The sequence below is a fragment of the Aptenodytes forsteri genome, unplaced genomic scaffold (assembly GCF_000699145.1).
Source record: "Aptenodytes forsteri isolate BGI_AS27 unplaced genomic scaffold, ASM69914v1 Scaffold69, whole genome shotgun sequence".
Taxonomy (NCBI): domain Eukaryota; kingdom Metazoa; phylum Chordata; class Aves; order Sphenisciformes; family Spheniscidae; genus Aptenodytes; species Aptenodytes forsteri.
The window spans coordinates 1,750,728-1,767,223 of NW_008795885.1; the positions used below are offsets into that span (position 1 = coordinate 1,750,728).

Genomic DNA, 16,496 nt, shown 5'->3' on the forward strand with positions numbered 1-16,496 from the left:
TGTCCCAGGCTCAACTTCACTCCTCCGCTCCCGACTCCTCACCCCACTCCCTGCCCCCCAAGTGGGGCTGGTCAGGGATTACAGTCAGTACATAAGTTTTCTCTCTGCTGCTCCTTTCTTCCCCCATTTTCCCCCTGCTGCAGCGTGGGCTCCTCCGACGACTCCAGTTATTCAGGAAATAACCGCCTGCTCTGGTGTGGGCTCTCCATGGGCTGCAGTGTAGACATCTTCTCTGCCATGGAGCACCTCCTCCCCCTTCTCCTTCTCAGACCTTGGTGTTCCTTCTGCTGTGTCTCACCCCCTTACTCTCCTCCTCTCTCTGTTTGGTGTTTTTCTCCTTTCTTAAATACACTTTCCCAGAGGTTCCACCACCGTCTTGGCTGAGGGACTCAGCTGTGCCCTGCGGTAGGTCCATTGGAGGCTGCTGGAATGGCTGTGCCCAGCACGGGGCAGCCCCTGGCCTCTTCCCACAGCAGCTGCCCCTGCAGCCCCCTGTCCCGCCCCTGCCCCCAAACCTTGACAACTGCAGCCAGTACAGGTGTATGAAAAGTTATGTGTTGGGAACACATACGCTGGCCAAGCATGAAAAAAAGTATTAGTGGAGCAAAAACAAAAGTTACTTGAATTCCTAGGTGCTTAAGTCACATGGGATATTTTTGCCTCTGTTTCTAAAACTAAGTGCATGCCAAGGTCTTTCAACACCTTTTTTCCCAAACCAAGTTTCCCAAATAGCATAAAACTAGGATTATATAATATCACTGTTTACCTCTGTGGTATAGGCTTTAAAAAGACTGCCAAAAAGAGGTTTCTCCCCCTACATCTCCACCCCTTTGGCTGTAGAAGTCTAGGGTATCACTAGCATAACCCCTCTGTGTGCTCTGGATAATATCTGTATGAATACAAGGGGAAAAAGCTTACCAGATGATCACCAGATACAATCTTTAGCCAAATTAGGTCATTTAAGAGGTTACTGCTTTCCAGCTGTCTGGGACAGACTGGCAAGATGGTTCATAGGAGACCTTCACTTCATTTAAGCGGGAAGCCAGCCAGCGCTTTGCAGCAGGGCTAGGCACTTTCCCACTCCCTTATATAGTCTCTGCTTGGAGACGCAGTACAAGGCAGCTGGATGGTCGGATTATTCAGCTATTCCCAGAGAAGTGACCCTCTGTCCTGAATTAGTCTTAAGTCATGTGCTTTTTTCAGTTAGTGTCTACAGGATTGGGCCTTTAAAGTCTTACCTTGTATTTGCCAATTACTCAAGACACAATCAACTGCTGTGCATACAAGCTAAACGAGTATTGCCTGTAGCTGCATATTACCACATCCCAGTCCTCTCTAATCTAGATGAGCAGTGGTTAGAACAGGATGTTTGACCCTACTCTCGTACTGCAAAACTGGTAGAAATCTAACAGCTTTATGTTCTCTGAGCAAAGTTACTGCAGTTGCTGAACTGTTTCATATGCCTTAGTGAAGAGTGCTGGTAATTGGCTGCAGCTGGCTTCAGCAGCAAAGGTAGCATAAAAGTTCCGGTATAACTTGTCTCTCTCCTCACTTGCTGTGCGACCACAGCATTGTAAACTAGAGCACAGAAATTACCTAGGTTAAAAACTGAAAACTACTTTCTGGTTAAAAAATGTTCAGTGTGAGAGTATGTTGCAATGACTTTTTCTGTGTGACCTTGTGATTTTTACAAGCTCTACTTCATACTTGGAGCCAAGGAATTACCATGGCTTAGCAGAATTTTGCTTTGGCATTTAAGTGTATTTAACAGCCTATTAAAATGCACCATGTCTATCAGAAGATAAAGTATTAAATTGGGGGAAGGAAAACGTGGCCTAATATTACTCATTCCCTTACTCTAATGTAGCTTGTGAAAAGGAAATTCCTGTGAATGCATTAAGTGACTCTTACAAAATTAGATGCTTCTTTCTATTTTCCTTTCCCCAAAATGCCCCTCTTGAAAAAGGTGTGCATCCAGGCTAGAAATCATGAGGTAGGATTAAGAAGTGGTATCCTTGAACAGGAAGTACAATGGCTCCTCAAATTTAAAGTTTGAAAGTAGCTGTGACTAAACCTTCTGTAGCCAGTGACTGCTAGTTACTAAGATATAGAGAACACCTGTGCCAGGGGATGTGACCCACTATATTCCCTGCTTTTAAGGACAAGGAGATGAAAGGTGGATAAATAGGCTGTGTAAAATAGGTCTGTGCAAATCATCCTTGAGGATGCAACTGGCTGGCATTGCCTTCAGCGTAACTAAGGGAAGATAACCCACAATCAATACACTAAATCTGGCAAATGGGACATGTCTGCTAATCGTTAGAAGACCTTATTTTGCTGTGTACATGTTTTAGCCAGCTGTGTAGCTGAAGCTGTTACAAAACTATTCGAATTATCCACTTAAACCTAAGAGCTGCAACTTTGAGGCTTTTATTGGGTTTTGATCAAGTTGAAAATAATTGGGTTTCTTGTGCCTTTGTTTCTAGCTCTAGTTTTTTTTCTGTCTTACTTTGTCATACCTAATGAAGGAGAGAATCTATAGGAGGAAATTGCAGGAGATACTCATAATATGAAAGCTAGGTGTGCTGCTGGCTGATTGTATCCAGATGTTTCCTTTGACTGTGCAGAAAGCATTTAACATGAATACCATTGGTATGAATAGTTGTGACAGAATTAACGTGCACACAGAGTATATTGAAGAGGATGTGATTTTTTTTTTTAATGCTGTATAACACTTCCTGCCTCCCAATTATTTTTCTCTTTTTCTAAGATACAGAACAACTTACAAAAACTACTTGAAGATGGTGAATGAAACATTGATGTTCTTGGACTGCTTCAGACCTCATTCTTCTTTCTTGACAAACAGTTCCAAAGGAGCTCTGCTGGCCAGAGCTCAAGCTTCTTTATTTTCAGTCCAAGACAAGCTTAAACTACTGTAAAGCTCATGTCATAATGCAGAAAGTCAGTTTATTCTTGAGCATATACCTATATGTTTTGAAAACATATATGTTTTGATCTACCTGTATCTATATGTTTTGAAAATAAGGGGATTTTTCCTTCTCTACTGTGTGTGAATTAATGGATTTTATAGCTTGCTTGATTCTAGACTTGCTTACACCAGTGCAAACCTGGTGCAGCTCCTTTTACCTCAGCATTTGCTTTCTGCCTGTTGTCACTGAAGTGTAAATGGGAAGAATTTCAGTCATGACTCATGTGCTGAAGTCTTGCATGAATGAGCTGGCATCTGTCTCAGCTATGGTTATTGATTGGTGCTGTGCTCTTCATTTTTACTTATTTGTGCCCTGGCATCCCAAAGATCAGAAAACAGACACCTCTGGATTTGGTTATGTGAAGTTCTGAATGTTCGAGGTGTGCTCAGTTCTCGGGTGCTGTAAAAAGGCTCAGTTCTGCATTCTGTGGCATTGCATCACAGCTGAGGGGAAGGTCTGTTTCTACTGGGCATTCAATTTCTATTGAAGTCAAGCTTGAAACATGTATGGACTCGCCAACTTACAGTCGAGTTGCTTATGAATAGCAGTATGGGTGTGACATATCTGCACAACTTAGAACTGCTAGGTTTTTTGTCCACTCATACAGTCTCTGTCCATTAAGTTAATCTGTGTGAAGACCCTCAGTCAGCTTTCCTTGGAGTTGTATGGGGTTTTGGTCAGCTGAGCAAGTGCAATTTGTGTTCCAGTTGATGGAAATGTAGTCTTGGTATCTGACTCCAGGGACCAGATATTTCCACATAATAGGAACTTGTGAATTAATGATGCAGCAATACAATCAGTAGAGTGAATGAAAAAGTGGACACCTGCTTAGTTATATCATAGTATTTTTTTCACAGTGCCTAACAAGGTATAACTGGGGATTTTAGCTTTCTCATTTCTGGTTAGTTTTTAAAAAGCAGTATTTAGGATAATAACAACTAGTATCTGTAAAGTAACAGTATTGTTTATAATATGCTATGCATTTTATAACCATTTCTGTGAAATGTACCTACTTTGTTTAAATAAACTTTTTTAAAACAAGTGACTCAGTACTATAATTTGGATGAACCCAATTCCATCCATCAGCTTTAGTCAGATGGATACTCATGATCTGGGTGGGCTCATACCTCAGTACAAAGTTTGTGCAAAACCCAGTACCCAACACAAAGGGTTAGGAACTGCATCCTGCTGATGTGCTTCCTCTTACTCTGCTGTACTCGAGGTCTTCCCAGACTGCAACAGTAGGAGCAAATTTGGACCCCAGAGTTTTGAGGAAATGTTAATAGGTTTCTCGGGTGATTCCTCCCTGAAGGATATTGGATGAGTATTGTAATGTTGAGGCAGCTGAGAGAGCCCTGTGTGCTCTCTAATGTGCCTGCCTGGCTCAAGTTTCCTTCTGAGCATGGTCTGTCAGAAATCTGTGAGATTTGACTGTTCTCCCTGTTGCAGCCTCTGCCTTTCCTTCCTCAGCTATCATGAGATGATTGTAATACTTGGTTTCACAGGAAAACTATTGAATTAAGCTATTTTTTTCTTCTTTTTTCCATCCTTTTCCCTACTCTCCTTCCACAGTTACACAGCTTTTGCAACGTTTTGGACTCTGACCTCATCCTCTCCCTTCTTCTCTACTTCCCTCCCTTTAATTCTGTATCAGTAACAGAAGTCTGTAGTTCTGTTCATGGTTTACAAATTGATGCCACAAGTCATCTTTATTAAAGGAACTTCAAGGAAACTTGATTATATCCAGCAGCTGAACTGAGTTAGCCTGTTACTCCATTACATCAGCAAGGATGCGCTTTGCTATAGAAAAACAAGGGGGGAGAGAGAATATTTGGCATGTACCTTATGTAAAGCAGGCAGGCTAAACCCTTATCATTAGCCATAAGCAAACAGAATAATTACCATATTGAATGAGTGATCAGAGGTGGATGCGTGCCCTTTAGCCCACTGCGGCAGCATGCCAGGGGAGGTGAGTCAGGACAAAGGTCTAACCGTCTGTCAAGCGGAGAAGCAAATTACACACCAAAGAAAGAAGCGGCACTTGGCACATGTGACTCTGGTCACCTCAGCTCACCGACACAATTCAATGTGGCCACCTGCTCTTCAGTTGGTATCCTCGCTCCTCCTTTTCCCAGAGGGAGGAGGAGGACGTCTCGAGGGTGTCAGTAGTTGGGCAGTGTGTAGTACTGCGGTACTTCCAAGCTGGGAGACAGAGCTCACACAAGACCCTGCAGAGGCGAAGTTTGGAAGTGTGAGTTGAGTGGTTTCAATCCTGCGATTCAATCTTGTGACTGAAGAGGAGGGGTTTGCCCCAATCCTGTTTGGGAGGGAGGTAACACCAGCAGTGATGAGCAAGGAAAAGCTGCTTCCTGCGAGGGTGGGAGTCGGGCAAAGGGTAAGGGCGCTCTCCTCCCAGCATCTGAGGCAGGTAGTGCAAACGAAGGCCACGAGGAGGGGTTTTGCTGTTTGGCAAAGGTGAAGTGCTAGTTTGCAGAAATAGGCGGGAAAGATGTGCAACTTCAGGGAAGTCAGAAATCTACACCAAATGTTTAGGACACGATGTTAATAACAATCACTTATAATCTGCTGCATAGGCTGCCTGGAAATCTGATTTAAAAAGCTGATTTTCTTACTTCTTTTTGGTTTTGTTTTTCAAATTTTGTCTGTGTGTTTTCCCTCACAGCATAGAGGCTGGAAAAGCAACTGGGTTCTACCAGCCGTGCAGGACCTAGTAGTAGTACCAGGTTCTGGCAAGATGCTTTGAAATTACAGATGTATGGAAGGCAACAGGGGTACATCACTAATGGTTTCCCTAATTGCAGTTGGTGACCCAATTATTTTTTCTTAACAGTCTTAGCCCAACCTTCTTCAGTTCATGTGACTGCTGATTCTAAGGGAGGAAAAAAAACAACCAACAACTAACCAGCTGCTTGATTTTCTTCCTCAGAAAATGAATTTTGAGGAAACTCCTTAGACGCTTTGCTGGTTGTGGGTAGGAGTCATACACAAGACGTGACTTTTCCACGTACATTCTGGCAATGTCCAGCAAGTGGAGCCCTTACATCCTGGCCTGGCGAGACTAATTCAAAGTGGTTTTCTCCACCTCACTGGTATGAACGTGTACCAAATACCTAAGAGTCGCTGGGGGGGGCGGGGGGGGGACAGGACATGGAAGTATCTTATAGGCATGATTTTCTGATGTTTGGGAATTCATCTATCTTCAGGCTGCTGTCAAGAGGAAGAGTCCTTTCCATTTCTTCCCTCTTCCATATTCCCAGTTGTTATTTTCTTGTGCATTTTCACAGATAGCAGAATGGAGGGGAAAAATGTAACGAGGGTTTGGAGAGGCTGGTTGGGTTGAGGGGTGGTTGAATGAGTTTTCTGCCAAATTAGTTGCCTGAACTGGCTTGGGCTGAGGGTTATCAAGTTTATCATACCGTTGGTGTGAACGATGCAGCTAGTACTCCAATAAGGAGAAGTATCATAAAGCTCCCTCTCAGCAGAAAATGAAAGGTAGTAACTCTCTTTAGCATTTTGCAGAAAAGATGAACAGTTTTGTGTGTGTGTGTGCATGTGTTTGATTTTAATACTATCACTGCTTTCACCTGAACCTTCATGCAGGCGTGTAGTAATGCTCTCTGCTTCCTGCTATGCCTGCACTTTCATTTCCGAGTTTCCTGCTCATAGTCAGCTGACAAATGCTAAATAAATCTCCGGGTTGGTGCTATCCAGGCCTTTGTGGGCTATTGCTCAGCTGGTTCAGCTGCAGCTGCTAGTGAGGTGTTACTCCCAAGAACATAGGAGATTTTACATTTACAGAGCAGGTGTGATGTGCAATAAAGATCATGAAAAAGCTGGCTATTTAAACAGAAAACTGAACAAACAGTTTCTTTTGTGCTCCGTCCTGTGTGTGCACTTCTGTAAACAGCAGAGGAATAATGTCGTTTGAAAGGATTTTGCCAGCACCTGCTTTCAGTTTGCCTGGTGAGACTATCTGAGTCTGACATGCAAATTTGCTCAAGTGGGAAAATTGACTAATCTCATTTGACACTTCCAGGTTTATGGTTTGAACCCCATGGAGCTTTCTGCTAAACATGGTTGCATGTAATGAGACTTTACAAAAGGGATGGGGTTTTTTGCTTTCTTGGGTTATAATGTCAGTGTAATACAATTTTATAATTGTAGAGCTTCATGATAGCCTGTTGTTCAGCTAACAACCACAGCGAAATATATGCCAGAAAACTTAATTTAATTTTCTCTGAAGTTATTCCCTGTTTATCAGTAGCCTTCCTGACAAAAAATCAGTCAAATGCATATAACAAAACAATCTACTCTATATGCACTAACTCAGCAGCACTTATGAGAGTTTACTCCCTGAGCTTCACACAATGTTATGATGCCTATAACTATTCCTGTCCAAAATATAGGCATTTCACTGATACATACATAGTTGTTTTTTAGACCTTCTGATTTTCCTCCTGGTGGCTTCTACTGACCCTCAAGTTTCCATTTAGTCAAACTGCCCAGCGATACTGTGCCTACTCAGCTTAGATTAAATCTAAAATTATTTGGGTGACTAGGCCTACATCCTTACGGCAGCATGGTTGGGAGCCCTCATCTACACCTGCAATTGGTAGAACACTCAAAGGGGATGATCCCAAGAAGGAACTGATTAGAAAAGTGTATCTGAGACCAGCAGGATTGGTATAATAATCAGAAGCTTTTGTCTTTCTCCTGTACCTGCCACCATCTCCATTATAATTTACAAACAAGTGGTCAGGCTGCAGCATCTTAGCAAGCAGACTTCGAACAGGAATTCAAGGCAATAGTATGTTAGTGAAGCCTTCCCCAAGCTCATGTTTCTAATACAAACAGTATAAGAATATTCCAGCTATCCCCTACTGAAGTTACAAATGCTTTGCATGAATCACTTTACTTTTTTCCCCTACAATGGGCAGTATTTGTGCCAAAAATGTTCCCTCTCCTGGAAGGTCCAAACACCTTTCCAAGAGTGTTACTGTTGATAGAAGGAATAACCACCCTGAGTTGGATGTCTGTTTAATAAGCAGACATCTGGGCCAAAAAACTTGGAAATTAGCTCCTTGAAGAGAGGGTCCTAGAAATTATTGCCCTCCATGTACATTTCGTACTGACTAGGCTTGCTAGCTGCCAACCTCTCTGAATTCAGTCTAATTAGCTCTTTCCCCTCCCATTTTTTTTCCTATTGTCCATTGTGTGTGGAGCCTGTGCCAATGTATTTTATTGTGTATGTGACCTTCTTGCCTTGCCAGTTTCTGTACTGAGTTCATTTGGATACTGCTTAAAAGTTCATTGTGTTCTTAAAGTTGAAAAGATATCTTTTCCCAGGCTTTACATAACAAACAGCAAGCTCGTGTCATGATGCGTCATGATGCATCATGATGTAGCAAGCGCATCCTATTCTGGAGGTGTGACCTTCTATATCAAGCTTCATAACACAGATTTATTAGTCTTTGGCAATGCAGGTAGTTTGGACTGTACAATACAGGCCTTTTCAACTGCTGTTCTCACTTAATGGTATTGATAAGGTCATTTTCCACTGACTAGGCATTTTAGCAGTGCTTAGCAGGAGATTAAAGGAAAATCATTCCAATGTGCTCTCAAGTACAAAATTAAAAACCAGCTCTTCGCACTATCTACAGATAGATAGACAAGGGCTCCTTCCAAGAAGAAAAGGTAATGAGTAACTTAATTATAACCTTACAGGCTGGACCTGGCATGCAGGGCAAAATATAGCTCTGAATCCTTACCACGCTTACAGCTTGCTATCGTGGCAATATGCACACGTGGCTGCATTCTGGAGCAAGGGCAGGGCGGGAAGAAAGTCAGCTTGTCCTAACAGCTGTTTCCACAACATATGTAATGAACCATGAACCTTCTCTCACAGATGAATCATGTGAAAAATAAATGCTTTATGACACTGGCTTATGATACTAGTGTGAAGAGATGTCCTTCTATGTTTTCCCCCAAAACAGTTCTAAGCGATGCCACTAACCGCACACATGGGGAAAAAAAAAAATCCGCATTAGCTGATTTGGAAATGGTCAGCCTTCTAAAGACTCTGATCAACAGTAATGGCTATATGGTTGCTGAGCTGAAAGACTTAAACTTCTTGATGTGAGAACACATCTTCAACACTTCATACACTTCTGGTTCTGAAATCATGCTTTGACCATCACAGCAACCCCTCCCATGAAAACAATTTGTGGTTTGGGGTCTAATTGAACTAATGAAAGCACAAGAATTGGATTAGGGTTAGGAACGAGGGTGCTCAGAGCTGGCTATTGAGAGCTCCCATACTCAGTTACTCTCTCCTTCTGCTTATAGCTTTCTGCTTGTGCTACCAGATGTAACCCGGATCCAAAAGTTGCCCTGCTAAATAGTAGCCCATCCAAAACCAGTTAATTTTCCACCAGATATATGAAGAAGAGTCTGTAAGACAGCCCAGTATCAAAGGCAGGCCTATTGAGCAATGCCTGAAATCATAGTTAGGAGTTTTGCTGACATTACTACTTTTTCCCTCTATTGTTTTCTGTAATTCTATTCCATGCAAAGTGAAACAACATTGGAAGCTGCAAGAATATTCTGAGGCAATTTCTCTGTACACCTGCCCTGTACCTCTGTGCTTCCCCAAGGAGCCATGCACACAGAGGAGTGAAATGGACCAAATGTGTCAGCAGCAATAACTTAGGCTTCCACACAACTCTGGTTGCACTCCTCAATTGTAACCATCAGAGAAAACGCCTCTTAATATATGGCAATGGAGGATTATCAGAGTAATGTATTTGTCCTGTGAACTTTTTTTTTTGGTTTGTGTTCCTTCAGGGAGCAGATAGAGTTACCTAGCACGATCAGACCTGTATTACTATTTCCAACCTATGGAAATCAGATTTTTTTTCAAGTTGTGACAGCCTTTAATATTAAAGTTGGAAGCATCTCTGTCATAGCAAGTATGCCTGTCCAAGATGGACTGTAAGCTAAGTGCAATATTAATTTTTCTCCTGCAAAAGCAAGGTTATATGCTGACACACTTCACTGGATTTTTTCCTCCTCGTTTTGAATAGTGAAATTAGTCTCCAGCCACCAACACCAAACAGAATTCATCTCCCTCATCTCTTACTTTCTCTGCTTACCAATTTTCTTTTCCTATTCACTTCTTTTTCATGAATCGGCTCTACTTGGCTGTAAGAAGCAGAGCCAGCAAATCCTGAGTCTGTTTTAATGTTTATAGTAAGCTCTTTAAGCTAATACTAGAAATTCCATTTATGTTTCTGCATTTGGTGAAAAAATGTGGGTTTTGTGTTGGAGACACAGACTAACAACTGTACAGTGTACTATACAGTGTTCTTTTCAAAACCTTTTTTTCTGTCTTTCTGAAACCTACCTTTTTTTTTTCAGGTCTCAGACTGAGAGATCTTTAAGCTAGCTTGATTTCTAGAGTGTGGGTATTTATTCTGGTCTGAATTGATCCATTCTTTCTTTTACAATGTGCAAGAATGTACTGCAAAAACAGATGTATTCAAATCACACTGGAAAAACAGAGATGTTTTAATGTCTAAATCATAGAACAGGCTTTTTTTTTTCTCTGACAGTTTTACCGACAAGTAAAAACTTGTTACAGTACACCGCAAACATGGATGAGTAAGCGTGTAACAGCTATGCTGCTTTAGCCACTAAATTATTATTGCGTGCTGTCCTGGGCCATCCTAGAAGTGGTTTTGGGAGCCAGGACTTGGAAAGCTCGGAGAAGTACGGGATTTCCCCTTTCCTGGCTCTGCCTGGGGAAGTGTCTCGTGCTGCAGAACAATTCTGCTCCCATCACCCCCAGGCAAAGTCCTTCCATAATGTACCTTCACTGGGAAAATTTTAAATCTCCAGCTATTTCACCACTTTTCCTAGCTGTTACTTCTCCTGGTGATACTGCCACTTAAAGCTATGTGGCACTGCTGTTGGATGAGGGGATGCACTTCTAGTGGATGCTCATCCTACACTGCTGCCATCAGGGCCATCAAGGATGGTGGAAGCCCTAGGAGAAGAGAACTATTCCTTCCTGCGTTGAACTTGACACAAAAATTTCATAAGCAAATAAGCTTGCACACAGGCTAACAACTGCAGTCTCATAGAATCATAGAACAGTTTGCGTTGGAAGGGACCTCTAAAGGTCATCTAGTCCAACCCCCCTGCCGTGGGCAGGGACATCTTCAACTAGATCAGGTTGCTCAGAGCCCCGTCCAACCTGACCTTGAATGTTTCCAGGCCAGAGACTGCAGCATTCTTATCAATCATGCTGGGTTGAAAAGTGTAACTTTAAGTACCGCAAAAGTTTTGCCATCATTGCCGAGTAATGAGGATGTGCAATTTGATCAAAGGAAACGCAGACCTTTCATGAGCTAAAATGAAGTCTCGATGTTTCCTCCAAAATATTTGTCCTCGTATCAGGAGGATACGTCCTGTCATCAGTCTAGAACAAATTTTGGCAACCTTATTAAGAAAGTAGGTAGCAAATCTACCCCATCAAAAAGTAAATATTAGCAGCCTAGATTATCTAATTAATTTATGATCAAGAAATTGTCCAAAGGACAAAAATCTATGTATTGTGATGGTCTTTATTTGGACTCCCAGGGCATTTCCCCTCTGCTTTGCATCACATACGATTGTATAACACATATGATAATGCAATTTAAGTGTGAATTGCTGCAGTGGGTGAGTGTGTACTGGCTCAGAGGTCTGAGCAAACAGTGGCTTCTGGCTCAGGGTACTGACAACCTTTTGGCAGCACTGCAAATGACAACACCCGAGAAGCAGCACTGTGCAAGTTGCTGCCAAGCTGCTACCTGAATATAGGTTTCTTGAGGAAAAAAAAGTCAATAATTTTACTACCAAAATCTGGTTGGCCTAGTGAGGGCACCGTTCAGGAAGTGCAAATGAGCCAAACAAAAAACCCATATCCATTCACACCTCTGTTGTAGACTCAGTGCTTCTTGTTCCTCTAAGCCACGTGCAATTGGCCCGTTTCTCTCCTAGGGCTGGTTGATGAGGATGGGAAGTTGCTCACCTGGGGTTTTATTGGCAATAACGTGTCATGAGCTGGGGCGCGGGCATGCAGGGCTTTTTGAATAACCTACACTACCTGTCTTTCCGCCACCTCTCTAGCACTTGCAATGAGCAATCCCTCACAAAACACTTGTGACCAGCTACATTATTATTATTTATTGCACCACTCTTAAGGTTGAGCAGCTGGTGTCTTTCCTGAGATTAAAAATGAGTGTAAAGAAATCAGCATTGCCTGGTATTTAAGGGTATAGTCATACAGCTGTCTGAGTCACTTCAGACACACGTTTCCATCTCTTCTACAATTAAGCGCTTAAGTGAGACAGACTGTGACAGTTGTCCAACCTGCCAGCAGCTGCCTTTGTTAAAGACCAGTACAGCTGCCATCACCCCCCTTCCTGGTCACGTGCTGCTACTTCCCATCCCCACCAGTACACCTATGGTGCAATGCCATCAGCATCCCTATTTGCTTCCAGGAAAATCAGCAGGGGTTATTTTGTGCAAAGCCCAGAGTGCAAAGGTACGTTGCATCACCTCTGCTGCATCAGCTCTGCTAAATAGATTAGAGCATCTGAGTAACCAGTGTGGCAGAGGAAGGAGGAGCTGGAAATGATGAATGTCCAGGGTAAAAACATATTTATCTCCTATGGGTAGATGTGGAAGATGCTGCTTTGGATGTCCAATTCCCTTTTGGCAGCACTCATCTATATTTAAGAGTGAGCTTGGATAGGACCATCATACACACACATATATTACCCTTTCATAAAAGAAAACAGTTACAACTAGGTTTTGTGAGATTCCCTGGCCTGGCTCAGAGAAAACCTACTGAATCAGGCAGCCAAAGGCTGCGGGACAGTGGCTGAAACAGGGTCACAGAGAAAACAAGTAGTGTCCCAGAGGGCAGCACAGGTCCTGTGTGGGAACCACCAGGATGAGGCAGCAGTTTCACCAAGATCCTGTTCAGCCTCTAATTCAATGCACAAGCCAAAATCATGCTTTGTAGTGCTCTGACCACAACTGTATCAAGGAAGCTGTCTTCATATTGAAATCTCTGTGCATTTACCTTGCAGTCACTGCACCGGGTAACTGTAGAGCAATAATAATGTCTCTGGAAAATTTTGAAATGCCGTCACGTTTGTGTTTCGTATAGCACGAGGCCTTTATTTGGTACCTCTGACCCCCGGCAACTGGCTCTGCTGATGGGAAACTGGGAGGACACGGCTGGAGGCCATGCCTGCGTGCACGCTCCCCAGCTCTGCCCGCTGCCCTGGAAGGTGCAGGCGTCCATGGCAGGGCAGCTCAGGCTGCAAGACAGGGCAGACAGCCCTTCTCATCTCTTGGACAAGTAGAGCAGCAGAATAGCGTATTGCAGAAAAACACGGCTTCTCGCACCCTCTCTCCTGTGGAAGAGCTGTGGAGGAAACGAAAGCTGAACAGCGGTAGTTCACAGCAGAGATCAGGGAGAACTTGATTTATGCTTTGGCTGCGCTAGCTGTATTCATCCTGTCTCAGTGGAAGAAAGCAAGAATTAATACCTCAAGTCTTAATTAAGTGGCCTGGTAAAGACACATGCAGATCCAGATTCTCCACTTGCAGCAAATATCATTCTGGAGTAATGATACAGAATTATACAGAGTTCAAACAGAAACAGTGCTAAACCAGAATAGTGAGAAAAGAAGAGCACAAGTATTTTCTGCTCTGCTGTGTTGATTTACTGAACTGTAACAAAGGTCAACTAATCTCACCTCAGTGCTGAGGAATGAGAAGCTGCAGAATGATGAACTAGATAAACAAAACAAATGCAAAGTCATGGAGATGCTATAGAAAACACACGTTGGTCTATAGGTATTTAGGGGAAAAATGAATTGTTTGTGACTTTGGTCATATCTGCTGTAATTCTATACCAGAACTCATTTTGGTATCTGGTAGGGAAATAATGAAAGACCATGATTTCCTGGTATTTTAACCCACATTGCAAAACAAGTTTTCTTAGCAGCTTAAATAAATACAGAATTCAAAATATGTTTTCTAATTAGCTGAGGGCCATTGCAAGCCAAGCAAATCACTTACTCTTTGCAAACCCAGCAGCCTCTGAAATACCAATGTCTTAACCCAGTTTCAAAAAAGCCCCAAAGAAACCAGCTAACGCCCTGAGGAATGACAAACTTCTCACTCACAGTAATTAGAAAACTTGTGATTTAAAGAACTCATAAAAAGATTTGTCCAAAGCGTGCTCTATATTTACTATTTCCTGTAGGAACAACACAGCATGGAATAACACAGGTTAAGTGCCAGTAAGGGTTAGCCTTTCTGTGAACTTCCAGTATCTATTGTTCAGAAAGAAGGCGGCGGTGAACAGCCAGGAGAGTAAATGATATGATCAGCATGCAAGCTAAAGTACTTAGACAAATACTGGCTGACATAAATCTAACAAATATAGAGATTTTAAATGCATGGATTAATACATCAGAGCTGATTTTAAAAAACACGGACCAAAGGGATTGGTGTGGGGGGGTTTATTATTTTTTTACACAAAACATGCTGAATGACATTGGGGCAATTTTTACAGTAAAGAAAACATTAAGAGAAACACAACCATCAAAACAGGAATGTTTCTTCTGTTCTCGGATGTTTTCCTTTGTGGTGCTGTTGGTTTTGTCCTTAATCACAATAGATAGTTTTGACAGCCTGTCCTACTGACAGATTCATGCTCCAATCAATGAAATCTTAACAGATTTGGAGATTTAGGATGATATTGTTCCATAGCAAATATGTCTGTCTATGCTTTACCTGCCCTAATTGCAGCCTTATGTGTTAGCTTAGACTACATCTGGCTCCTTTCCCTGTTCTCCGGATCCAGTAATTCTCTTATCCTTTTATTCCTTTATACAAAATTCAAAAATATGCTCTTTCAGTCTATCCTATTTTGTGCACTCTGCCACACCTCCCATTTGCAATAGTCCGGCCTTATCTGCCCCAGCGTTCCCAATGTAATATCCAGCAACTAAAAGCCTGGTACTGGGTCCTCTCTCTCCTCTGCAATACTGACTGCGTCTTTCACCCTGGTTCACCAACTCCTTTGCTGGTGGTTTTGAATTCCTCATCCTCACTTTCAAGGCCCTTCCTTTTTCTGCAGCCAGTGACCGGTTGCTGCCTTCCTACAGGTTCCCTTGCACAGCTATGGTGCTTGTCAGACTTTGCAGAGAGTCACTTCAGCATTAAATTGGTGGGGGAAAAAAAAACAGTAACACAGCTAACCAAAAAATATGGAAAGGAAATCAGCAGGCAAGCCAGGGTCGCAGCAGCCAGTGTTGGTTAAGCCTGCTTTGGAACAGCGATGCTTGACTCACCATTTTTAGATTTCCTACCTTGTGCTCCATCCCTGACTTTTTTCTTATTGCCATAAGTTTCTGTCTCCTTTGCTGTCATGATCCTACATGCCCTCTCCTTCAGCTAAGATCCTCACACTGTTTGTTCAACCTACAAAGATTTAATACCATAGCAAAGCTTAGGAGGACAGTTTGACTTGCACTGTATCATGAAACATCACCATAACCTTACTCTGCCATTTGTTCTGCCTTAAACCAAGCTCCTTTGCTCTCCATGATCCTACATGCCCTCTCCTTCAGCTAAGATCCTCACACTGTTTGTTCAACCTACAAAGATTTAATACCATAGCAAAGCTTAGGAGGACAGTTTGACTTGCACTGTATCATGAAACATCACCATAACCTTACTCTGCCATTTGTTCTGCCTTAAACCAAGACCATAAATCAAGTGCCGTCTGGGTCAAATTGAGAGAAGGAATGTCTTTACTCATTACGGGGCAAACATATCCCTCATTTCTCAAACACGTAATTGTGAGCATGTACAGTTGTAAGCGAATACGGTCATGTATGAGCTAGAAGAAGGTTTATATTCTGGGGTTATATGAGTATCCTGCATACTTCTGGTGATAAATATGTTAAAAATATAAAAATACCAGCAACTGTGGCAAAAAATGTAGTTAGAAGAAATACAACTCAAAGAAGAGGTATGTGCTGCACTTTTTAGATACTTTTCAAATAGAGCTGCCGCATCGGACGGAGAGGTTTATATCATTATAGGTCAGCCTATATCACAGGCCAATGAGTGTGCAGCCTCTTAAAATCCACAGCAGACAGGAGACAATAACCACTCAGTAATAGTTTGGGGATTAAATAAAAGCCTTTGAGTCCTGGTTTTGGCTGGGATAGAGTTAATTTCCTTCCTAGTAGCTGGTACAGTGCTGTGTTTTGGATTTAGGGTGAGAACAATGTTGATAACACACCGGTGTTTTAGTTGTTGCTAAGCAGTGCTTACACTAGTCAAGGACTGAGAAGGCTGGAGGTGCACAAGAAGCTGGGAGGGGCCACAGCCAGGACAGCTGACCCAAAC

General features: G+C 42.5%; 1 protein-coding gene across 1 annotated transcript in view; it reads left to right on the forward strand.

Annotated features, from left to right (window-relative positions):
* The window catches only part of GRAMD3 (GRAM domain containing 3), a 44,823-nt gene extending 41,564 nt beyond the window's left edge, over window positions 1-3,259 (forward strand). The window contains exon 14 of the mRNA XM_009284163.1: window positions 2,771-3,259. Within this exon, the coding sequence (XP_009282438.1) occupies window positions 2,771-2,812 (42 nt within the window). The 3' untranslated portion in view covers window positions 2,813-3,259. The remainder of the gene's footprint in view (window positions 1-2,770) is intronic.
* Window positions 3,260-16,496: the final 13,237 nt, after the last annotated feature.